Source organism: Rhinoraja longicauda, chromosome 5 (genome assembly GCF_053455715.1).
Source record: "Rhinoraja longicauda isolate Sanriku21f chromosome 5, sRhiLon1.1, whole genome shotgun sequence".
NCBI lineage: Eukaryota > Metazoa > Chordata > Chondrichthyes > Rajiformes > Arhynchobatidae > Rhinoraja > Rhinoraja longicauda.
In genome coordinates this window covers 156,690-183,047 of record NC_135957.1, presented here as the reverse complement: position 1 = coordinate 183,047, position 26,358 = coordinate 156,690, and the positions used below count along the sequence as shown (strand labels likewise).

General features: G+C 49.9%; 1 protein-coding gene across 1 annotated transcript; it reads left to right on the top strand.

The window, feature by feature from the left end:
- Positions 1 to 936: 936 nt before the first annotated feature.
- Positions 937 to 22,838, top strand: gnmt (glycine N-methyltransferase). The gene is made up of 5 exons (XM_078398765.1): positions 937 to 1,089; positions 2,531 to 2,644; positions 8,483 to 8,625; positions 17,027 to 17,145; positions 22,363 to 22,838. The coding sequence occupies exons 1-5, from the start codon at positions 975 to 977 to the stop codon at positions 22,529 to 22,531; spliced, it is 660 nt and encodes a 219-aa protein (XP_078254891.1). The 5' UTR covers positions 937 to 974; the 3' UTR covers positions 22,532 to 22,838.
- The last annotated feature ends 3,520 nt before the right edge of the window (positions 22,839 to 26,358 follow it).

The following is a 26,358-nucleotide window of genomic DNA, read 5'->3' as shown; positions in this document are numbered from 1 at the left end:
AGATCGAGGGGGGCCAGTGTTAGAGACCTTGGGAGCAAAGTATCTGTACTCAGAAGGTTCTGATCCACACATTCTACAATGGACTTGCTTAAGTCTAAATACCCTGGGACAAAGCCACAGAGTCGTAGAGCACGGCGCCCGGCCCTTCACGCCACGAGCCGCTCTTTGGTCATTCTCGGTATTCTCAGCTGGAAACAGCAAGGGAAAATGGGATCGGGTTCGCGCCGGCTAGCAACCACCCATTCACACTAGCCCGACGTTAAGCCCACTCCAGATCAGGATGTGGTGACAAAAAACCGGAGCGCCCCCCCGCTGGAAACCCAAGCAGTCACGGGAGAACGGGAAAAGTGCAGGACTGAGACCGACGGGCTCGGTAACGCGGTGTCAGGACACCACCCCCACCCTCGGTGTCAACAAAACGAAGGGGCTCGTCTCCGAGAGTGGGAAGCAACTGCAGATGCTGGTTTACACTGAAGATAGTCACAAAATGCCGGAGTAACTCAGCCGCTCAGGCAGCATCTCTGGAGAGAAGGAATGGGTGACGTTCCGGGTCAAAGACGTCACCTATTCCTATTCTGCAGAGATACTGCCTGACCGGCTGAGTCACTCCGGCATTTTGCGTCTATCTTTGAGCTAGTCAATGAACCATTGAACCATTGTACCATTGAACCATTGTACCTTTGAACCATTGAACCATTTAACCTTTGAACCATTGAACCTTTGAATTGAACCTTTGAACTTTTGAACCATTTAACCTTTGAACCATTTAACCTTTGAACCACTGAACCTTTGAACCACTGAACCTTTGAATTGAACCATTGAATCTTTGAACCATTGAATCTTTGAACCCTTGAACCTCTGAACCATTGACCCCTTGAACCTTTGAATCATTGAACCATTGACCCACTGATGCCACAGTGAGTAGAGCTCTCTCTAATCCCCCTGTCGCTTACCTCCACAGAGTGGACTCCATAATGCTGCTGGAGGAAGGCTTCTCCGTAGTGAGTGCAGACGCCAGTGACAAAATGCTGAAATACGCCCTAAAAGAGCGATGGAACCGACGGAAGGAAGAGGCGTTTGATAAATGGGGTGAATATCTTGCCGGAGAAGGGGCAGGGAGGAGATGATCCCCGATGGACACAGAGCGCACAGTCCACTCCTTCTGTCACAGCGCCAGAGACCCCGGGTTCGATCGTGACCTCGGGTGCTGTCTGTGCGGAGTCTGCACGTTCTCCCATGGGTTTCCTCCGGGTGCTGCGGTTTCCTCCCACGTCTCAAAGACGTGCGGATTTGTAGGTTAATTGGCCCTCTGTAAATTGCCCCTGTGGGATAACATAGAACTAGTGTGAACGGGTAATCGATGGTCGGTGTGGACTCAATGGGCAAAATGGCCTGTTTGCATGCCGTATCTCTCAATCTCAGGGTGGCACGGTGGCGCAGCAGTGGAGCTACTACCTAAAAGCGCCAGAGACCCGGGTTCAGGGTTCAATCCTGACTATAGGTGCTGTCTATACGGAGTTTGTATGTTCTCCTCGTAACCTGCGTGGGCTTTCTCCAAGATCTTCGGTTTCCTCCCACTCTCCAAAGACATACAGTGAATTGTCCTTAATGTGTGTAGGGTAGTGTTAATGTGTGGGGATCGCTGGCCCGGGCGGCCGCCATTGAAGTATTGGGAGCACGTGGCCACTGGCTGGGTGAGGTCATGTGGAGCGTGGGGTGGTGACATCACCTTGTCCCTTATTTGGGAGTGAGATAGTTGTCAACCCTAGGTACACGGATAGGACAGGTTTGGAGGGATATGGACCAAACGTGGGCAGGTGGGACTAGTGTAGATGGGACATGTTGGCCGGTGTGGGCAAGTTGGGCCGAAGGGTGTGTTTCCACACTTTATCACTCTATGACTCTATGACACTATGAGAAGGATGAAGTGTTTGTTAGGCCAACCTTGGAACCATTGTTTCTTTGATTACACCAAGGTGAGCATATTGTGTACTGACTAGATCGTCAACTTAGCGACCGACAAACATCCTGAACCGTGGACAGTTGCTGTGCTAAAAAGTGGAGTTGAGCAAAAAGCATTTTTCTATACGTTCGGCACGGCGATGCAGCGGTAGAGTTGCTGCCTTACAGCGAATGCAGCGCCGGAGACCCGGGTTCAATCCCGACTACGGGCACTGTCTGTACGGAGTTTGTAATCTCTCCCTGGTGTGAGTTTTCTCTGAGATCTTCGGATTCCTCCCGCACTCCAAAGACGTGCAGGTTTGTAGGTTAATTGGCTTGGTAAATGTAAGAATTGTCCCTAGTGGGTGCAGGATAGTGTTAATGTGCGGGGATCGCTGGTCGGCGCGGACCCGGTGGGCCGAAGGGCCCGTTTTGGGCGTTGTATCTCTAAACTAATCTAAACTAAAATTCGGGCCTACGAAGTGAACAAGCCTTTGGCGTAGAAAGTGAATGTCCGTCACAGCAGGTCATTAGACTCCAACGGTCACTGCTCATTTAACTCACTCCCCAACCTGCTTCTCCTTCACAGTCATCGAAGAGGCCAACTGGTTGACATTACCCAGGGACATCCCCAAGCCTGGCGAAGGTTTTGATGCCGTGATCTGTTTGGGAAATTCATTCGCACATCTGCCGGACTTTAAAGGTAAAATTCCCTCTGCCCTCGTTTATCCTTGCGTTGCCAAGGAATGTAGTTGGAACCCTCCCCCCCTCCCCCCACCCTCCCCCCCTCTCCCCCCCAGGATGAAATGTCAAAAGACTAGAGAACCTACCTTTAATGCGAGAGTGTAGCGACCACAGAGAGTGGTCCTGGTCGTCGAACCCTCAGATTGGCCAGCAAGGTCACGTGTGGGCGCGACCGTAGGGATTGGTCCAGAGAGCGACATCGCTGATTGGACAGCGTTGTCATGTGCGCTTTTGGTGCCCGAAAAGAGTTAGTTCGGAGACGTCTTCGAAGAAGACAGTGAGTTTTGATGGTTGTCCGTTATCTTGTTAAGAAACCTTTGTAATCAAATATTGCTGTCGCAATAAACTTCTTCAACAAAGAACAAGTTTCCGGACTCGCCATATTGGTGACCCCGACGTGATCTGGACGATCACCGACCATGAGCGAACACGACGCCCCGTTGTTCACTGCTGCGCCTGGCACACCGGAGTTAAGCGCAGTAAGCGTCCACCTTCCGTCGTTTTGGACACATCAACCACAATCTTGGTTTGTCCACACCGAAGCCCAGTTTCATTTAAGAAACATATCGACAGACGCGACGAAATACTACTACCTCGTCAGCGCTCTATCGCCGGAGACGACCACACGCGTGATGCGGTTCATCGTCAATCCTCCTGCGGAAAGCAAGTACGAGGCCATGAAGGCATTGTTACTACGAACCTTCGGGTTCCATAGGCATGACCGAGCTAAAAAACTTCTGCACCTACCGGATCTCGGAGATCGGCTGCCGTCCGTTCTCATGGCTGAGATGCTAATGCTAGCAGGTGAACACACGGATTGCCTCATGTTCGAGCAGGCATTCCGAGAGAAGCTTCCCGAAGATGTCAGACTTCTGCTCACGGATTGTTCTTTTAAGGACCTCGAGACATATGCAGAAAAAGCTGATGCGCTCATGGCGGTCAAATCGAAAGGAAGCGGTTCGATCAACAAGGTCTCGACACCAGTGACCACGCCACAGCGACATCAAGATGGCGCCGCGTCTCCCGCCAGTCCTCCAAAAGCCCGCCAAAAGGATCCGCACAAGCGCGGCTGGTGCTATTATCATCTACGATGGGGGAGAGAATCCCGCAACTGCCGATCACCTTGTACTTTCGCGGGAAATGCCTCGGCCGATCGTACATAGGGGCAGTTGCGATTGGCCAGAACCGACGCCTCTACGTCCGAGATCGATTCACGGACACAGAATTTTTGGTGGACACGGGAGCCATTGTCAGTATAGTGCCGCCGACCGACCTTGAGACCAGATCGGGTAAGACAGGTCCTACCCTCATCGCGGTTAATGGCAGCCCCATCCGCACGTTCGGTACGCGGAAGATGTCCCTTGTTTTAGGCCACCGCACGTACGAATGGCCATTCATTATAGCGGACGTCAGACAAGCGATCCTAGGCGCAGATTTTCTCTGGGCCTTTTCACTGGTCCCCGATGTCCGCGGTAACGACCTCCGACCCTCTGCCAGCGAGGAGCCCGTCGCTCCGACAATCGCCTCCCCGCCCAGCCCTACTGTCCAGGCCGTCGTCGCGGCCCCTGACTCGTATGCTGAGGTCCTGGCGGAGTTTCCAGAGCTGCTACTCCAACGTTTTGACACGCCTTCGGCCAAGCATGGCGTGGTCCACCACATCCGCACCGAGGACCCTCCCGTTTTCGCTCGGGCCCGGAGACTACCGCCCGACAAACTGGTGGTGGCGCGGGCGGAATTTAGGAAGATGTAGGAAATGGGCATTGTCCGTCAGTCCGACAGCCCGTGGGCCTCGCCGTTGCATATGGTCTCCAAGGCATCTGGGGGGTGGAGACCATGTGGCGATTATCGGCGTCTCAATGCTGTCACCACGGCTGATCGCTACCCCATACCGCACCTACAGGACTTTTCGTCTGGGCTGGAAGGGGCGGTGGTGTTCTCTAAAATCGATTTGGTACGAGGATACCACCAGATTCCTGTGCGGCCAGAGGACATACCAACAACTGCCACGATCACTCCGTTCGGGTTGTTTGAATGGTTGCGCATGCCTTTCGGTTTAAAGAACGCGGCACAGGCTTTCCAGCGACTGATGGACCGTGTGGGTCGGGGTTTACCCTTTGTGTTTATTTATTTAGACGACATCCTGGTCACCAGCCCCTCAGTGCAGGAACACCAGGTCCACTTGCGGACTGTATTCCAGCGGCTCCAAGACCACGGGCTCATTATCCAACCCTCCAGGTGTCAATTCGGCCTCCCTTCTCTCGATTTTTTAGGACACAGAATCACCCCTGCCGGCGCCACCCCTTTGCCCGAGAAGGTGGAGGCTATCCGGGCATTTCCCAGGCCCACCACAGTGAAAGGGCTGCAGGAGTTCGTAGGCATGGTTAACTTCTACCATCGGTTCGTTCCGGCAGCGGCGCGAGTCCTGCGCCCGCTCTTCCAGTGCCTTGCGGGTAAACCGGTAGAGTTGATATGGTCCCCGGCCGCAGAGTCGGCTTTTACAGCAGCTATGGCAGCTTTGGCAGACGCCACCATGTTGGTCCACCCAAGCCCCTCCGCCCCCACGGCCCTGACGGTTGACGCCTCTGACGTGGCGGTGGGTGGGGTTCTGGAGCAGCAGGTCGGTGGCCGTTGGCAGCCTTTAGCGTTTTTCAGCCGGCAACTGAGTTCGGCTGAGCTGAAGTATAGCGCATTTGACCGAGAGCTTCTGGCTCTCTATTTAGCTGTTCGTCATTTCAGGTATTTCCTCGAGGGCCGCCCATTTGTGGCCTTTACGGACCACAAGCCATTAACATTTGCATTTTTCAAATTGTCTGACCCATGGTCGGCCCGCCAGCAGCGGCACCTGACTGCCATCTCCGAATTTACCACCGATGTCCGTCATGTCGCGGGTAAGCTTAATGCCGTTGCTGACGCCCTGTCTAGGCCTGCTTGTTCCCCCATTTCAGCGGTGGACTGCGAGGTGGATCCCCAGGAGCTTGCGGAGGCACAGCTTCTGGCGGATACCGCCTCGGCATACCAGTCCACCACTTCGGGGTTGAAGTTGGCTCAGGTAGCCTGCGGGTCGGAAGGCACAAAAGTCTGGTGTGATGTTTCCCTTTCCCGTCCCAGGCCGGTAGTGCCGCCCTCCCTTCAGCGCCGGGTTTTCGATGCCATTCACGGACTGGCGCACCCGTCCATCCGCTCCACCTCTGCGTTAGTAGCCGCTCGGTTTGTCTGGCATGGCCTGCGTAAACAGATAGCTGGTTGGGCCCGTTCCTGCGTTCCCTGCCAGACCGCTAAAGTCCAACGCCATGTCCAGCCACCCGTACAGGAGTTTGAGGTCCCAGCGGTCCGTTTTTTCCACATTCACGTGGATTTAGTCGGGCCCTTGCCTTCCTCCCGGGGCTACACCCATCTCCTCACGGTGGTGGATCGGTTCACCCGGTGGCCAGAGGCTTTCCCATTGTCCGATATGTCTGCAGCCTCTTGTGCCAGGACTTTGGCCCTCCATTGGGTAGCACGTTTCGGAGTTCCGGCGGTTATTACCACCGACAGGGGGCCGCAGTTCACTTCGTCCCTCTGGGCCACGCTAGCAGAGCTGTACGGTTCCAGGTTACAACACACTACTGCATACCACCCCCAGGCAAATGGGCTTGTAGAGAGGTTCCACCGTCAACTCAAGGCGGCCCTCAGTGCGAGGCTAGAAGGCCCGGACTGGGTAGACCAACTCCCCTATGTCCTTCTGGGCATCCGGACTGCTCCTAAGCAAGATCTCGGTGCGTCGTCCGCGGAGCTAGTATATGGCTCGCCACTTAGAGTACCCGGAGATTTGCTTCCGGACCCCTCCGACCAGCTGCCTCCAGTCCCATCAGCGTTAGCATCGCTCCGGGCACGGGTGGGTTCCCTGGCCCCAGTTCCGACTTCACGTCATGGGTGTCCCACGGTCCACGAACCGCCTTCCCTGAAGGACTGTGAGTTTGTATTTTTGCGTAAGGATGCCCATCGTGCCCCGTTGCAGAGGGTCTATGAAGGGCCGTTCCGGGTTTTGCGTAAGGGGACGGTTACCTTCACCTTAGACGTGGGTGGCAGGAGTGAGCTCGTCTCGGTGTCCAGGCTTAAACCTGCACACTTGGATCCGGACCAACCAGTCCTGGTTGGCCAACCACTTAGGAGAGGCCGGCCTCCGGCAGTTCCGATCAGTCCAGGACCCCCCGCTCCGGCTGTTCCACCAAGTCCGGAACCCCCGGCTCCTGTGGTTCAGGCTGCCCCTCTCCTTACTCGTTCTGGTCGCGAAATCCGGCTCCCTGCTAGGTTCCGTACCTCGGGTTCTGGGGGGGTCATGTAGCGACCACAGAGAGTGGTCCTGGTCGTCAAACCCTCAGATTGGCCAGCAAGGTCACGTGTGGGCGCGACCGTAGGGATTGGTCCAGAGAGCGACATCGCTGATTGGACAGCGTTGTCATGTGCGCTTTTGGCGCCCAAAAAGAGTTAGTTCGGAGACGTCTTCGAAGAAGACAGTGAGTTTTGATGGTTGTCCGTTATCTTGTTAAGAAACCTTTGTAATCGAATATTGCTGTCGCAATAAACTTCTTCAACAAAGAACAAGTTTCCGGACTCGCCATAAGAGGATAAAGTTTAAAGGAGACGTGCGAAGGCGATTTGTTTTTTACAGAGTGTGGTGTGTGTCTGGAACTGCCAAGGGTGGTGGTGGAGGCAGATACGATGGTGGCCTTTAAGAGGCTTTTAGATAGGCACGTGGATATGCCAGGAATGGAGAGATATCGATCACGTGCAGGCAGTTTTTAAAAAGGACAAAAAGTGCTGGAGTAACTCAGCAGGTCAGGCAGCATCCCTGGAGAACATGTATCATAATAATCATAATCATAATCATACTTTATTAGCCAAGTAGGTTTTGCAACATACGAGGAATTTCATTTGCCGTACAGTCATACCAATAAGCAATAGAACTCACAATATACATTTTTAAATGAACATGCGTGTGATTTCTCCAGGAAGCTCCGGTATCCTCCAACATTCCACAAACGTACAGGTTTGTAGGTTAATTGGCTTTGGTAAAAACTAAAGTGTCCCTAGTGCGTGTAAGATAGTGCTAGTGTGCGGGGATCGCTGGTCGGCACGGACCTGGTGGGCCGAAGGGCCTGTATCTGCACTGTATCTCTAAATTAAACCCAACTAAAGGTGACCCAGAGATGACAAGTCGGTGCAGGATGGAAAAGAAGGGACTCATAGAAACATAGAAAATAGGTGCAGGAGTAGGCCATTCGGCCCTTCGAGCCTGTACGCACCGCCATTCAATATGATCATGGCTGATCATCCAATTCAGTATCCCGTACCTGCCTTCTCTCCATACCCCCTGATCCCTTTAGCCACAAGGGCCACATCTAACTCCCTCTTAAATATAGCCAATGAACTGGCCTCAACTACCTTCTGTGGCAGAGAATTCCACAGATTCACCACTCTCTGTGTGAAAAAAAACGTTCTCATCTCAGTCCTAAAAGACTTCCCCCTTCTCCTTAAACTGTGACGCCTTGTTCTTGACTTCCCCAACATGGGGAACAATCTTCCTGCATCTAGCCTGTCCAACCCCTTAAGAATTTTGTAAGTTTCTATAAGATCCCCCCTCAATCTTCTAAATTCCAGCGAGTACAAGCCGAGTCTATCCAGTCTTTCTCAACCCGAAACGTCACCCATTCCTTCTCTCCAGAGATGGCTGCCTGTCCCGCTGAGTTACTCCATCATTTTGCGTCTATCTTCGGTGACAATTTGGTATCGTTCTTATTTCCTTGGACCGTTGCAGGAGACCACAGTGAACAGAAGTTGGCGTTGTGTAACATCGGCAGCATGGTGAAACCGGGTGGAATATTAATCATTGACCATCGGAACAATGACGCCATCCTGAATACAGGCCAAGTTCCAAAGGGCAAGAATATTTACTACAAGGTATTGTACCCCATTGGGATTCCATGCTGTGCCAAGTGCCTCTTGATGTATCTTCAAAGCTTCTCTGCATTTGTATATTTTGAGTTTCCAACACAATTTGGTACCCACACTAACACCCAAAAGGAGTGCAGGGGCATGGTTCCTTGAAGGTGGAGTCGCAAGTAGATGAGATGGTCAACAAGGCTTTTGGCCCATTGCCCATCATCAGTTAGAGTATTAAGTATAGAAGTTGGAAGGTCATGTTGCAGTTAATATAGAAACATAGAAACATAGAAAATGGGTGCAGGAGGAGGCCATTCGGCCCTTCGAGCCAGCACCACCATTCATTGTGATCATGGTTGATCGTCCACAATCAATAACCCCTGCCTGCCTTCTCCCCATATCCCTAAATTCCACTAGCCCCGAGAGCTCTATCCAACTCTCTCTTAAATCCATCCAGTGAATTGGCCTCCAACTGCCCTCTGTGGCAGAGAATTCCACAATTTCACAACTCTCTGGGTGAAAAAGTTCCTTCTCACCTCAGTTTTAAATAGCCTCCCCTTTATTCTTAAACTGTGGCCCCTGGTTCTGGACTCCCCCAACATTGGGAAATTTTTTCCTACATCTAGCTTGTCCAGTCCTTTTATAATTTTATACATCTCTATAAGATCCGCTCTCATCCTTCTAAACTCCAGTGAATACAAGCCTAGTCTTTTCAATCTTTCCTCATATGACAGTCCCACCATCCCAGGGATCAATCTCCTGAACCTACGCTGCACTGCCTCAATTACAAGGATGTCCTTCCTCAAATTAGGAGACCAAAACTGTACACAATACTCCAGATGTGGTCTTACCAGGGCCATATACGACTGCAGAAGAACCTCTTTACTCGTATACTGAAATCCTCTCGTTATGAAGGCCAACATTCCATTAGCTTTCTTCACTGCCTGCTGTACCTGCACGCCAACGTTCAGTGACTGCTGTATAAGGACACCCAGGTCTCGCTGTACCTACCCCTTACCTAACCTAACTCCATTGAGATTATATTCTGCCTCCTTGTTTTTGCCGTCAAAGTGGATAACCTCGCATTTATCTATATTATACTGCATCTGCCATGCATCTGCCCAATCACTCAACCTGTCCAGGTCACCCTGCAACCTCCTAACATCCTCTTTGGAGTTCACACTGCCACCCAGCTTTGTGTCATCTGCAAACTTGCTAGTGTTACTTCTAATTCCTTCATCTCCTGTAAACTTTGCCCCTCACACCTTAGAGCTGGGCCCTTTGACAATTGCACCCTGGGGAAAAAGGTTCTGACTGTCTGAAGAATTTTTAAATCGACCCTTGTTCTGCTCCGTGTTTTATTATGGAAATGTCATATGAGACATGAAACAGTACAGCACAGGAACAGGTGCTTTGACCCACAATGTCTGTGTTGAACGGGATGCTGTAGTTAAACTAACCTCCTCTGCCTGCACATGATCCACATCCCTCCAATCCCTGCATATCCATGCGCCTATCTGAAAACCTCTTCAACGCCACTATCGTATCTGCCTCCACCATCACCCCTGGCAGCGCCTCCCAGGCCCCCACCACTAACTGTGCAAAAGAAATTCCCTGCACCTCACGGTGGCGCAGCGGCAGAGTCGCTGGCTCACAGCGCCAGAGTCCCGGGTTCGATTCTGGCTACGGGTGATTGTCTGTACGGAGTTTGTACGTTCTCCCACGTTGGTTTACTCCGGGCGCGCCAGAGTTTCCTCCCTCCCACGCTCCAAAGACGTACAGCTTTGTAGGTTAATTGGCTTCGATAAAAATTGTAAATGGTCGCTAGGGTGTAGGATAGTGCTAGTGTGCGGGGTGATCGTTAATCGTCGAGGACTCGGTGGGCCGCAGGGCTTGTTTACGCTCTGTATCACTAAACTAAACGAAGCTAAACATCTCCCATATGCATTGCATCCTCAATTTTCTTTTGCTCATTAAGAAATGGGAACATCCAGTCCTAGACACAAAGGCTTTGAAAGAAAGACTTATATACGTAGCGTACCATTAACATCAATTTTAGGAAGCATTGTCTCATCATAGAGGGACACCATTGGACCCAGCGAGTCTGTACTGTACTATCACACATAGAACAGCTCAGCACAGGAACAGGCCCTTCGGCCCACGATGTCCGTGCCGACGAAAGGGCATTCCCTTTGTCCCACTCTACCCAGCCCTTTGTACAGTCTTCTCTACCAGCTTCCCATTGACCATCACGATCCAATCTTCCTCCATTCTCGAGGGGTGGTACGGTGGCGCAGCGGTAGAGTTGCTGCCTTACATCGTCAGAGAGTCGGGTTCGTTCCCGACTACGGGCGCTGTCTGTACAGAGTTTGCACGTTCTCCCCGTCACCCGCGTGGGTTTTCTCCGGGATCTCCGGTTTCCAAAGACGTGCAGGTTTGTCGGGTATTTGGCTTGGTATAATTGGAAATTGTCCTGAGTGTGTGCAGAATAGTGTTGGTGTACGGGGTGATCGCTGGTCGGTGAGGACTCGGTGGGCCGAAGGGCCTGTTTCCGTGCTGTATCTCTAAACTAAACTAAACTAGAGCCCTATGGAACGTGCTGCCAAGGGTGGTGGTGGAGGTTGATATGATAGTGGCGTGTAAGAGACTTTTGGATAGGCACATGGATGTGCAGGGAATGGAAGAATATGGGATACGAGCAGACAAATTAGTTGGTCTTGGCATCATGTTCGACACAGACACTTGTGGGCAGAAGTACTTGTTCCTGTGATGTACCGTTCTGTTCCAGCTACGTACAAATAAAAAATCTCTTACCTTTCATCGCTTTTACATGGCAAAATTCTTCTGAAGGACAGTTGAGGCCAGTTCATTGGCTATATTTAAGAGGGAGTTAGATGTGGCACTTGTGGCTAAAGGGATCAGGGGGTATGGAGAGAAGGCAGGTACAGGATACTGAGTTGGATGATCAGCCTTGATCAAATTGAATGGCGGTGCAGGCTCGAAGGGCCGAATGGCCTACTCCTGCACCTATTTTCGATGTTTCTAATACGATACGATAGAACTTTATATATCCCATAGAAACATAGAGACATAGAAAATAGGTGCAGGAGGAGGCCATTCGGCCCTTCGAGCCAGCACTGCCATTCATTGTGATCATGGCTGATCATCCACAATCAGAAACCCGTGCCTGCCTTCTCCCCATATCCCTTGATTCCACTAGCCCCGAGAGCTCTATCTAACTCTCTCTTAAATCCATCCAGTGATTTGGCCCCCACTGCCCTCTGTGGCAGAGAATTCCACAAATTCACAGCTCTCTGGGTGAAAAAGTTTCTTCTCACCTCAGTTTTAAATGGCCTCCCCTTTATTCTAAGACCGTGGCTCCTGGTTCTGGACTCCCCCAACATTGGGAATTTTTTTCCTGCAACTAGCTTGTCCAGTCCTTTTCATAATTTTATATGTCTCTATAAGATTCCCTCTCATCCTTCTAAACTCCAGTGAATACAAGCCTAGTCTTTTCAATCTTTCCTTGTATGACAGTCCCGCCATCCCAGGGATCAATCACGTGAACCTATGCTGCATTGCCTCAATAGCAAGGACGTCCTTCCTCAAATTAGGAGACCAAAACTGTACACAATACTCCAGATGTGGTCTCACCAAGGCCCTGTACAACTGCAGAAGGACGGACGGAATTCCCAGGAGGGAAATTGATCTGCCAACAGTCATAAAACACAAGATCTACGAAATTGAAGTGATGAGTGGAAAGGATTGGGGATGTGCAAAGATTGGGGTGGGAGGCAGTCTCAGTCTCAGTCTACCCCACGACAGAAGGGGGAGGATGATCGCCACAGGGCCAAGATGCTCAGCAGTGCGAGGAGCATCCTCCCGTCCAAGACCACCTCCCGCGAATCCAACTCCGCCCCCAGGACGGAGCCTGTTCACCACTTTAACGGCATTGATGTGGAGAGGGATCTTGGGATCCATGCCCGTAAGGGTAGCAACACAAGTACATTGAATGGTAAAGAAGAAATGCTGTGCTTCCCTTCATCGGTCGAGGCATTGAGGATAAGAGTCAGGAATTCACAATGCAGCCTTATACGGTTTTAGTTAGGCCGCATTTGGAATATTCTGTACAGTTCACTTTCACAGGTTACAGGAGTAGAATTAAGCCATTCGGCCCATCGAGTCTACTCCGCCATTCAATCATGACTGATTGCACCCTAACCCCATTCTCCTGCCTTCTCCCCATAACCCTTGACACCTGTGCTAATCAAGACTTTGTCCATCTCTGCCTTAAAAATATCCACTGACTTGGCCTCCTCAGCCCTCTGTGGCAATGAGTTCCACGGATTAACCACCCTCTGACTAAAGGTTCCTCCTCACCTCCTTTCTAAAAGAGCGCCCTTTAATTCTGAGGCTGTGACCTCTGGTCCTAGACTCTCCCACCAGTGGAAACATCCTCTCCACATCCACTCTATCTATGCCTTTCACTATTCTGTAAGTTTCAATGAGGTCCCCCCTCAACCTTCTAAACTCCAGCGAGTACAGGCCCAGTGCTGAGCTGAGGCCCACTGCTTGAGTTGAGGCCCACTGCTTGACTAGAGGCCCAGTGCTTGAGTAGAGGCCCAGTGCTTGAGTAGAGGCCCAGTGCTTGAGTAGAGGCCCAGTGCTTGAGTAGAGGCATAGTGCTTGAGTAGTGGCCCAGTGCTTGAGTAGAGGCCCAGTGCTTGAGTAGAGGCCCAGTGCTTGAGTAGAGGCCCAGTGCTTGAGTAGAGGCCCAGTGCTTGAGTAGAGGTCCAGTGCTTGAGTAGAGGTCCAGTGCTTGAGTAGAGGTCCAGTGCTTGAGTAGAGGCCCAGTGCTTGAGTAGAGGTCCAGTGCTTGAGTAGAGGTCCAGTGCTTGAGTAGAGGTACAGTGCTTGAGTAGAGGTACAGTGCTGAGTAGAGGTCCAGTGCTGAATAGAGGCCCAGTGCTTGAGTAGAGGTACAGTGCTGAGTAGAGGTCCAGTGCTGAATAGAGGCCCAGTGCTTGAGTAGAGGCCCAGTGCTTGAGTAGAGTCCCAGTGCTGGAGTAGAGGCCCAGTGCTTGAGTAGAGGCCCATTGCTGGTCTGGTCACCCTCTGATTAGTATGGGTGTCGGGTTATGGGCAGAAGGCAGGGGAATCGGGTTAGGCGGGTGAGATAGATCAGCCATGATAGAATGGCGGAGTAGACTTGATGGGTCGAATGGTCTAATTCTGCTCTTATCACTTATGAACTTATGACCCCATTACAAGATGAATGTGAAAGATTTGTAAAGAGTGCAGAGGAGGTTTACTAAAATGCTGCCTGAATTAGATGGTATTAGCTATAAGAGGAGATCTTAAGACCATGGAAGCAGAACTAGGCCATTCTGCCCATCCATACCATACGCCCTTACCAATCAAGGAGCTTTCAATCTCTCTTTACAAAATACCCAATGACAGCCTACACAGCCGTCTGTGGCAAACTTGAGGATGGACATAGATTGTTTTCTCTGGAAAGCCTGAGGTTGGTAGAAAGAATATAAAATTATGAGAGGTGTAACGAGGATAGACAGTAAGAACATTTTCCCCAGCATGGAAATATCAAATACTAGAGGGCATAGCTTTCAGGTTAGAGGGGGAAAGTTTTATTAAAATGTCCGGGGCAAATTCTTTACACAAGGAGTCAAGAGGGCCAGGAACATGCTGGCAGCGGGTGGTGGTGGAAACAGGTACGTTAGTGGTGTTTAAGAGGCTTTTAGGTAGGCACATGATATGCAGGATATGGGTGGTGGGTGTATGGAACAACCTGCCGAAGAAGGTAGATAAGGCATGCACTATAACAACGTTTAAGAAACACCTGGACAAATAGAAGGATGAGAGGGGATCTTATCGATTTAGAAGGATGAGAGGAGATCTTATCGAAACATATAAGATTATTAAGGGGTTGGACACGTTAGAGGCAGGAAACATGTTCCCAATGTTGGGGGAGTCCAGATCCAGGGGCCACAGATTAAGAATAAGGGGTAGGCCATTTAGAACGGAGATGAGGAAAAACTTTTTCAATCAGAGAGTTGTGAATCTGTGGAATTCTCTGCCTCAGAAGGCAGTGGAGGCCAATTCTCTGAATGCATTCAAGAGAGAGCTAGATAGAGATCTTAAGGATAGCGGAGGCAGGGGGTATGGGGAGAAGGCAGGAACGGGGTACTGATTGAGAATGATCAGCCATGATCACATTGAATGGCGGTGCTGGCTCGAAGGGCCGAATGGCCTCCTCCTGCACCTATTGTCTATTGTCTAATACATGGATATGACAAGTTTCGAGGGACATGGTCATGGCCGTCATGGTCTCCAATTCCACTGCTTCGCCGATGATATCCAGCTCCTCATCTCCACCAAGTCAATCTTCACCACCACACACTCTATCCTGACAAACTGCATCACTGAAATAAAATCTTGGCTTCAAACCAATTTCCTCAAATCCGAAATCATCATCATTGGACCAAAAACGCTCACCAAATCCACCCACAACTTCACCCTCAACATTGATGGTCTCCCAGTATCCACCTCCCCTCGCATCCGGAATCTTGGCATCATCTTTGATCAAACCCTCTCCTTCGACAAACAGACTAAACACATCACCAAGACAGCCTTCTTCCACCTCAAAAACATCGCCCGTCTCCGTCCATCCCTCTCCTCCACAGCGGCAGAAACCCTCATCCACGCCTTCATCACCTCCCGTCTGGACTACTGCAACAGCCTCCTCTACGGTTCACTCTCAAAAATCATCAATAAACTCCAATACATCCAGAACTCCGCTGCCCGTCTACTCACCCACTCCCCGATCCGTGACCATATCACCCCCGTCCTCTACAAGCTCCACTGGCTCCCCATCCCCCAGAGAATCCAGTACAAAATCCTCCTCATGACCTACAAAGCCCTCCATAACCTGGCCCCATCCTACCTGACTGACCTCCTCCACAGACACACTCCAACCCGCACCCTCCGCTCTGCTGCTGCTAACCTCCTGTCCCCCCCCCCATCCGGAGCAAACTCAGATCCTGGGGGGACAGGGCTTTCTCCATCGCTGCTCCCACCCTCTGGAACTCACTACCCCAAACCGTCAGAGACTCCTCCACACTCACCACATTCAAAACATCACTGAAGACTCACCTGTTCAACACCGCCTTCAACCACTGACCGTCGCTTCTCCTTATCCTTCCTTTTCTGTTCGTTTATTTATTTATTTTTATGTTTTACTTACTCTGTAAAGCGTCTTTGAGTTTCCAGAAAAGCGCCATACAAATGAAATGAAAATTTAAAAAAAAAAAAAAAGGCCAAATGCAGGCAGATGGGACTCATGTAGATGGGACAAGTTGAGCCAAAGGGCCCATTTCCACGCTGTGTGACTCTATGAATGTTGGGTTTGTGGATCATGTGCTGGCAGATAAAGAGTTGGCCTTGGCATTATGTTCAGCATGGACATTGTGGGCCGAAGGGTCTGTTTCCACGCCGTGTGACTCTATGACTATGAATGTGACTCTGCATTAAAGTTTGACAAGCAAGTCAATGCTGTGGTAAAAGCCAGCTTCTTCCAACTTCGTACCATAGCTAAAATCAAACCTTTCCTCCGATTCGACGACACTGAAAAAATCATTCACGCTTTCATTTCCTCCCGCCTAGACTACTGCAACTCCCTATACACTGGGATCAGCCAATCATCCCTGTCCCGCCTGCAACTGGTCCAAAACGCCGCAGCGAGACTCCTGACGGGTGCCCGTAAAAGGGACCACATCACCCCGATTCTGGCCTCTCTCCACTGGCTCCCTGTACGGTACAGAATCAACTTCAAGCTCCTCCTATTCACATATAAAGCCCTAAATGGACATTCCCCCTCCTACATCAAAAATCTTCTAACCCACCTCTCTAACTCCAGGTCCCTCAGGTCGGCCGACTTGGGGCTACTCACTATCCCGCGGTCTAGGCTTAAGCTCAGGGGTGACCGCGCTTTTGCGGTTGCAGCTCCTAGACTGTGGAACAGCATCCCTCTCCCCATCAGAACTGCCCCCTCCATCGACTCCTTTAAGTCCAGGCTCAAAATCTATTTCTACTCCCAAGCGTTTGAGGCCCATTGAGGAGGTGCTGTGAACTGTTTTGTATGTGCTGTTATGTTTGTGTGCTACTGTATGTTTCATTTTTTCCTTAGTACCTAATCAGATGTACAGCACTTTGGTCAACGTGGGTTGTTTTTAAATGTGCTGTACAAATAAAAATTGATTGAAAATTGAATGTTGGGTTTGTGGATCGCATGCTGGCAGATAAAGAGTTGGCCTTGGCATTATGTTCAGCACGGACATTGTAGGCCGGAGAGCCTGTTCCTGCGATGCTCCTTGCTACCCTGCGTCAAACTTTTGTCTTCCAGAGTGACCTGACACGTGATATCTGCACCTCTGTGCTCTACGTCAACAGCAAGCCGCACATGGTCACCTTGGACTACACGATGCACGTCCCCAATGAGGTGGATCAGCAACCTGACGTGAGGTAGGACTGTGCAAGGGAACTGAGGCACAAGATAACCATTGAGACTCAAGAAAATGGCGAGGATATTAAATCAATGTCACGGGAAGAACTTGGGATCTGGGGGTTGAAGATACGAACGTATTCTCATTGAAAATGCCCACGATAGGATTTGCCTACTTCCAGGTCCACTGTACAACATGTAAAATCCAGCCTTCAATGGCAATGATGAGACACAGAGTGCTGGAGTAACTCAGCGGGTCAGGCAGCATCTCTAGAGAACATGGATGGGTGACGTTTCACAGAGTGCTGGAGTAACTCAGCGGGTCAGGCAGCATCTCTAGAGAACATAGATGGGTGACGTTTCACAGAGTGCTGGAGTAACTCAGCGGGTCAGGCAGCATCTCTGGAGAACATGGATGGGTGACGTTTCACAAGAGTGCTGGAGTAACTCAGCGGGTCAGGCTGCATCTCTGGAGAACATGGATAGGTGACGTTTCAGGTCGGGACCGTTCTTCAGGTTTAGTTTAGTTTAGAGATACAGCGAGGAAACAGTCCCTTCGGCCCATCGAGTCCATGCCAGCAAGAGATCATGTGCACACACTGGTTCTATCCTGAACACCGGACAATTTTACAGAAGCCAATTAACTTACAAATCTGCACATCTTAAAGATACAGGGCAGATACAGGCCCATCAGCCCACTGAGTCCGCGCCGACCAACGATTCCCATACACTATCGCTATCCTGGACAGTCAGGACAATTTATAATTCCACTAAAGTCAATCAGCCTACAAACCTGTACGTCTTTGGAGTGTGGGAGGAAACCAGAACACCCGGAGAAAACCCACGCGGTCACGGGGAGAACGTACAAACTCCGTGCAGACAGCACCCGTAGTCAGGATGAAACCCGGGTCTCTGAGGCAGCAACTCTACCGCTGTGCCACCCTGCTGGTTCAGACTGATTCAATGTCACAATAGGTTCTCCATATTTGGCTGCAAACCTTCAGTGGTTTACTGAAGCCAGCTGAGGATAAATGTTATTCATACAACTTCCCAGCATCTGCAGATCCTTGTATACACCTGATATCCTTCTATTCCAACCCAGTAACCCGCAAAACTCTTAGTCAAGTTGTGGGCTGTTTTGTTTTATTGAGTTAGAACAGGAACAGGGTTAGAATCGCTAAACAAATATGCTTTATAAAAGGCAAACAACATTCAGATGACTCTGGTAGCTGATGCAATCCTGTATCAAAGGTGGCATTACACCGTGTGCGTAGTTCTTAAAGGTATGTACACAAGGGCGATATGTACACACGGTGGTTCAGCGGTAGAGTTGCTGCTTTACAGCGCTTGCAGTGCCAGAGACCCTGGTTCGATCCCGACTACGGGTGCTGTCTGTACGGAGTTTTTACGTTCTCCCCGTGACCTAAGTGGGATTTCTCCGAGATCTTCGGTTTCCTCCCACACTCCAAAGACGTACAGGTTTGTAGGTTAATTGGCTTGGTATAAATATCAATTGTCCCTAGAGTGTGTTGGATAGTGTTAGTGTGCGGGGATCGCTGGTCGGTGCGGACCCGGTGGACCGAAGGGCCTGTTTCCGCGCCGTATCTCTAAATTAAACTAAACTCTAGAGTAAAAAGCGCTACGTATTATATTTGTCTATCAGTAATAGGGATGGCACATATGGAGCCGCTGCCTCACAGCACCAGAGACCCGGGTTTGATCCTGATCTCGGGTGCTGGCCGTGTGTGGAGTTTACACGCTCTCCCCGTGACCACGTGGGTTTCCTCCCAGTGCTCTGGTTTCCTCCCACATCCCACAGGGTTTGTAGGTTAACTGGCCTTCTGCAAATTGCCCCCTAGTGCGTAGGGAGTGGATGAGAAAATGGATAACATAGCATTGGTGTAAACCAATGTATCTTTGAATCAAGTTAGAGAAACATATATAAATTAAGTTAGAGAAACATATATAAATTGTATAAGAAAATAACTGCAGATGCTGGTACAAATCGATTTATTCACAAAATGCTGGAGTAACTCAGCAGGTCAGGCAGCATCTCGGGAGAGAAGGAATGGGTGACGTTTCGGGTCGAGACCCTTCTTCAGACTGATGTCAGGGGGGCAGGTCAAAGGAAGGATATGGGTGGAGACAGGAAGATAGAGGGAGATCTGGGAAGGAGGGACAGAAGAGCTATCTAAAGTTGGAGAAGTCGACGTTCATACCACCGGGCTGCAAACTGCCCAGGCAAAATATGAGGTGCTTCTCCTCCAACTTCCGACGGGCCTCACTATGGCACTGGAGGAGGCCCATGACAGAAAGGTCAGACTGGGAATGGGAGGGGGAGTTGAAGTGCTCGGCCACCGGGAGATCAGTTTGGTTAATGCGGACCGAGCGCAGGTGTTGAGCGAAGCGATCGCCGAGCCTGCGCTTGATTTCGCCGATGTAAATAAGTTGACATCTAGAGCAGCGGATGCAATAGATGAGGTTGGAGGAGGTGCAGGAGAACCTTTGTCTCACCTGGAAAGACTGTTTGGGTCCTTGGATGGAGTTGAGGGGGGAGGTAAAGGGACAGGTGTTGCATCTCGTGCGGTTGCAGGGGAAAGTGCCCGGGGTTGGGGTGGTTTGGGTAGGAAGGGACGAGTGGACCAGGGAGTTACGGAGGGAACGGTCTCTGCGGAACACAGAGAGGGGAGGGGATGGGAAGATATGGCCAGTGGTGGGGTCCCGTTGTAGGTGACGGAAATGTTGGTGGATGATATGTTGGATCCGCTGGCTGGTGGGGTGGAAGGTGAGAACGAGGGGGATTCTGTCCTTGTTGCGAGTGGGGGGAGGGGGAGCAAGAGCGGAGCTGCGGGATGTAGAAGAGACCCTAGTGAGAGCCTCATCTATAATGGAGGAGGGGAAGCCCCGTTTTCTGAAGAACGAGGACATCTCGGAAGCCCTAGTGTGAAACACCTCATCCCGGGCGCAGATGCGGCGTAGACGGAGGAATTGGGAGTAGGGGATAGACTTTTTGCAGGGTACCGGGTGGGAAGAAGTGTAGTCCAGATAGGATGGAACCCGGGTCTCTGGCGCTGTGAGGCAGCAGTTCTACCATTGTGCCACTGTGCCACGCTGCTACTTCAGACTGATTCAACGTCACAATAGGTTCTCCATATTTGGCTGCAAACCTTCAGTGGTTTACTGAATCCAGCTGAGGTTAAATGTCATTCATACAACTTCCCAGCAGATTCTTGTATCCACCTGATATCCATCTCAGTGTAGGGAAATAACTGCAGATGCTGGTACAAATCGAAGGTATCACAAAGTGCTGGAGTAACTCAGCAGGTCAGGCAGCATCTCGGGAGAGAAGGAATGGGTGACGTTTTGGGTCGAGACCCTTCTTCAGATTATTTCAACCCAGCAACCCGCAAAACTCTTAGTTGTGTTGTGGGCTGTTTTGTTTTGTTCAGTTAGAACAACAACAGGGTTAGAACCGCTAAACAAATATGCTTTATAAAAGCCAAACACCATTCAGATGACTCTGGTAGCTGATGCAATCCTGTATCAAAGGTGGCACTGCAGAGTGTACGTAGTTCTTAAAGGTGTGTACACAAGGGCGACACGGTGGTGCAAGGGCATTCTCCCTACACTTCTGGGCAATTTGTACAGAGGGCCAATTAACCTACAAACCCAGAGATCTTTGGGATGTGGGAGGAAACCGGAACACCCGGAGGAAACCCACGTGGTCACAGGGAGTAGGTGCAAACTCTGCACATACAGACAGCACCCGAGGTCGGGATTGAACCCAGGTCTCCGGTGCTGTGAGGCAGCTGCTCTACCTGCTGTGCCACTGTGATGCCCAACATCCTATTAGACTTCTGTATGACTCTAGCTTTTTTTAGTTTTTTAAAGATACAGCATGGAATCTTTGGCCCATCGAGTCCGTAACAACCAGCGATGACCCCATGCACTAGTCCTATCCTACACACTAGGGACAATTTAAAGAGGCTAGACTAGAGACTGGTGTTTTACGAGAGGCAGCTGAGGTTAAATTTCATTCATACAACTTCCCAGCACCTGCAGATCCTTGCCTTCACCTGATATCCATCTAACCCGCAAAACTCTCAGTTGTGCTGTGGGCTGTTTTGTTTTTTGTTGAGTTAGAACAGGAACAGGGTTAGAACCTCTAAGCAAATATGCTTTATAAAAGGCAAACAACATTCAGATGACTCTGGTAGCTGATGCAATCCTGGATCAAAGGTGGCACTGCACAGTGTATGTAGTTCTCAAAGGTATGTACACAGGGTCGACACGGTGGTTCAGCGGTAGAGTTGCTGCCTTACAGCGAATGCAGCGCCGGAGACCCGGGTTCCATCCCGACTACGGGTGCTGTCTGTACGGAGTTTGTACGTTCACCCCGTGACCTGCGTGGGTTTTCTCCGAGATCTTCGGTTTCCTCCCGCACTCCAAAGACCCACCGAGTCCCCACACACTAGCACTATCCTACACACAACAGGGACAGTTTACATTGATACCAAACCAATTAACCTGCAAACCTGCACATCTCTGGATGTGGGAGAAAACCGGAGCACCCAGAGAAAACCCACGCTGTCACAGGGAGAACCTGCAAACTCCACACAGACAACACCCGTAGTCGGGATTGAACCCGGGTCTCTGACGCTGTGAGGCAGCAACTCTACCGCTGAGCCACCGTGCCACTATCCTCCACCAACACTGTGCTTTAGAAGACACTTCAAGTCACATCCCCTGAAGTCACAGTGGTACAATATGAGCAGGGGAATGGAGAACCAGAGGACATAGGTTTAAAGTGAGGGGGGGGGAGATTTAATACGGGTAACATTTTTATAAACAAAGAGGGGGGGGGGGGGGGTGTATGGAATGAGCTGCCAGAGGAGGTGGTTGAGACAATGTTTAAACCGTTAGACAGGTACATGGATGGGACAGGTTTGGAGGGATATGGACCAAACGCAGGTAGTGTAGATGGGACATGTTGGTCGGCGTGGCTGTCTTCGGTTTGAACCCGCATCTGCATTAGGTCATGAGGTCACAAGGGACAGGAGTAGAGTTAGGCCATTCAGCCCACAGAGTCCACTCCCCCGTTCAATCATGGCTGACCTGCCACTCCCTCCTAACCCCATTCTCCTGCCTTCTCCCCGTAACCCCTGACGCCCGCACTGATCTACAGCTCGCATCCTGCGCTGCACAGTTCTCATCACCCACCCTCTTGTCTCCCTCAGCACCTTCCGCCTCTCCTACTACCCTCACCAACTGGATGCCTTCACCGAGATGCTGAAGGGGGCTTTCCAGGGCAAATGCCAGCACACCCTGTACGGCGACTTCAAGCCTTACTGCCCCGGGCAAGACTCCCCGTGCTACTTCATTCACGTGGTGAAGAAAACCGGCTGAGTGCCCGCCATGCCATCCCACCAAGTGCGAGGGGGACGGGGGAACCTCCGAAAGCGGGAATCCCGGCAGGCGACGGAAACCGGACAACACCACGCGCGCGCTGACCGGGCAAGGGCAACCCAAGAGACAAAAGGAAGACCACAATCTACATGGGCGGGGAGGTGTGGGGGAGGGGGCTACTGAGGTCATTGGTGAATCACGACATGGGCTGGTGTATGTAATTGGTTTTGGATCATGGATGGAAGCAACAAGGTGACGGTTCTGTAATTAGTAAAACAAAAGCATTGATGGTATCTGGTTGCGTTGGCACTCTCTCAATTCTGGATTCAACACCGACTGGTTTTAGTTTTTGTGTTTTAGAGATACAGCGCTGAAACAGGCCCTTCGGCCCACCGAGTCCGCACCGACCAGCGATCCCCGCACACTAACACAATCCTACACACACCGGGGACAATTTACACGTACTCCAAGGCAATCAATAGACAATAGGTGCAGGAGTAGGCCATTCAGCCCTTCGAGCCAGCACCGCCATTCAATGCGATCATGGCTGATCACTCTCAATCAGTACCCCGTTCCTGCCTTCTCCCCATACCCCCTCACTCCGCTATCCTTAAGAGCTCTATCCAGCTCTCTCTTGAAAGCATCCAACGAACTGGCCTCCACTGCCTTCTGAGGCAGAGAATTCCACACCTTCACCACTCTCTGACTGAAAAAGTTCTTCCTCATCTCCGTTCTAAATGGCCTACCCCTTATTCTTAAACTGTGGCCCCTTGTTCTGGACTCCCCCAACATTGGGAACATGTTTCCTGCCTCTAATGTGCCCAATCCCCTAATTATTTTATATGTTTCAATAAGATCCCCCCTCATCCTTCTAAATTCCAGTGTATACAAGCCCAATCGCTCCAGCCTTTCAACATACGACAGTCCCGCCATTCCGGGAATTAACCTAGTGAACCTACGCAGCACGTCCTCCATAGCAAGAATATCCTTCCTCAAATTTGGAGACCAAAACTGCACACAGTACTCCAGGTGCAGTCTCACCAGGGCCCGGTACAACTGTAGAAGGACCTCTTTGCTCCTATACTCAACTCCTCTTGTTACAAATCTTGCAATGTCTTAAGAGTGTAGGAAGAAACCAAAGATCTCAGAGAAAACCCACGCAGTTCACGGGGAGAACGTACTAATTTCGTACAGACAGCACCCGTAGTCAGGATCGAACCCGGGTCTCCGGAGCTGCAAGCACTGTGAGGCTGCAACTCTACCGCTGCGCCACCGTGACTGCCCCTAACTGGTGAGGGGCATTGATAATGAGATTCAGGCACTTCATCAAAAGCAACACTCTCGGACTGATCACAAGTTCTTGGATCAGAATTAGGCCTTTAGGCCCATCAAGTCTAGTCCCCCATTCAATCGTGGCTAATCTATCTCCCCCACTCAACCCCATTCTCCTGGGTACTGGGCAACCTGGGTCACAACATCCAGGGGTCAGTCAGACACACAGTTACAGGTCAATCTATCGACAGTCACACAGTTTTTATTTACAAAAATCAATATTCAATTATTAATAATAATAATATTTACAACACAAACAGTAAGAGCACAACCACCATCAAATACAAAAATGACCAATTATTCTTAATACTAAATATTAAATTACTATAACACAATTCTGATCCAGGATACAGTTAACCCCCCGCGGTGCCCTACGGTCCCGGAGATCCCCCAGGGTGCCCGTGGACAACGCGCGGTCCCTCTCCAACACCACCCGGGCGCGGACATAACCCCGGAAAAGGGGCAGGCAGCCGGCTCGGGCAGAGTCCTCTTCCGCCTGGCGCCGTGACTCGCGGATGGCCAGCTTGGCCAGGCCCAGGAGCAACCCAACCAGGACATCCTTGGCCCTACCCTCTCCCCTACGCACAGGGTGTCCAAAGATGAGGATGGTGGGTGTGAAGTGCAGCCAGAAGGCAAGGAGCAGCCCCTTTAGATCATGGAACAGGGGCTGCAACCTCACACACTCCATGTACACGTGGAACACAGATGCTTCCAGCCCACAAAAGTGGCACAAAAACCTGGAGTAACTCAGCGGGACAGGCAGCATCTCTGGAGAGAAGGAATGGGTGACGTTTTGGGTCAAGATCCTTCTTCAGACTGAAGAGTCAAGGGAAAGGGGAACGAGAGATATAGACGGTGAAGTAGAGAGATATAGAACAAATGAATGCCAAATAGTGATAATGATAAAGGAAACAGGCCATTGTTAGCTGTGGGCTAGGTGAAAATGAACGACGGTGTGGGGTGGGGTGGGGTGGAGAGAGAGGGAATGCAAGGGTTACTTGAAGTTAGAGAAATCAAAAGTCATACCGCTGGGGATTAAACTGCCCGAGTGAAATTTGAGATGCTGTTCCTCCAATGTGCGCTGGGCCTCACTCTGACAACGGAGGAGGCCCAGGACAGAAAGGTCAGTGTGCGAATGACAATATTCAATATGTTATCCTTAGTGTGTAGGGAGTGGGTGAGAAAGTGGGATAACGTGGAACTACTGTGAACGGGTGATCAATGGTGGGCGCGGACTTGACGGGTCGGAGGGCCGGTTTACATGCTATTTTTCCAAGCTAAACTAAACTAACTATTTAGGACTACATCCCTGTCACGCAAAAGGTAGAGGAAGCGACCAGGAAGCTTGGAGGGGAAAATCACACACCCTCCGGCAGGTGAGCAGAACCACTTCATGGCCAAGGAGTCCTCCCTGACCACGTAACTCCACAGCCCAGCGGGTTACACTCCAGAACAACGACGAAGTCACAGAGCCAGAACACACAGGCATACGAATAATCATATTCACCACTACTGTAGCTTTACTGCAGTTTACTTTCATTACATTTAGATTAGTTTAATTTCGTTTAGTTTAGTTTAATTTAGTTCAATTTAGTTTAGTTCAATTTAGTTTTGTTTAACTTAGTTTTGTTTAATTTAGTTTCATTTAATTTAGTTTCATTTAATTTAGTTTCATTTAATTTAGTTTTGTTTAATTTAATTTCGTTTAATTTTGTTTCATTTAATTTAGTTTAGTTTAATTTAGTTTTCTTTAACTTAGTTTCATTTAACTTAGTTTCATTTAATTTAGTTTCGTTTAATTTAATTTAGTTTTGTTTCATTTAGTTTTGTTTAATTTAGTTTTCTTTAACTTAGTTTTGTTTAATTTAGTTTCGTTTAATTTAGTTTCGTTTAATTTAGTTTTCTTTAATTTAGTTTTGTTTAATTTAGTTTTCTTTAACTTAGTTTTGTTTAATTTAGTTTCGTTTAATTTAGTTTCGTTTAATTTAGTTTAGTATAGTTTCATTTAATTTAGTTTAGATAGATTGGACTGCACCCTCAGAAAACCTTCCACAAGCATCACCCGGCAAGCCCTGAAATGGAACCCACAAGGAAAAAGGAAAAAAGGTCGCCCCAAGAACAGCTGGAGAAGAGGTCCAGGCAGAAATGTCTGGGAGTGGGCTCAACTGGGGAGATCTCGAAAGAACCGCCAACAACTGAGTGAGGTGGAGGACATTTGTCAATGGCCTATGCTCCCTAGAGGAGCAAAGGGCTTAAGTAGAAGAAGAATTTACTTTAGTTTAATTTAGTCTTGTTTAATTTCGTTTAGTTTAATTTAGTTTAGTTTAATTTAGTTTTGTTTAATTTAGTTTCGTTTAATTTATTTTCGTTTAGCATATAGTTTAGTTTAGCTTAGCTTTGTTTAGCTTAGCTTAATTTAACTTAAAGGTAGACACAAAATGCTGGAGTAACTCAGCGGGGCAGGCAGCAGCTGTGGAGAGAAGGAATGGGTGACG

Coding starts and splice junctions, on each gene's coding strand:
- gnmt (XM_078398765.1), top strand. CDS start 975: ATGCTGCTGGAGGAAGGCTTCTCCGTAGTGAGTGCAGACGCCAGTGAC. Junction 1,090..2,530: donor AGAGGCGTTTGATAAATGGG/GTGAATATCTTG, acceptor TCTCCTTCACAG/TCATCGAAGAGGCCAACTGG. Junction 2,645..8,482: donor ACATCTGCCGGACTTTAAAG/GTAAAATTCCCT, acceptor GGACCGTTGCAG/GAGACCACAGTGAACAGAAG.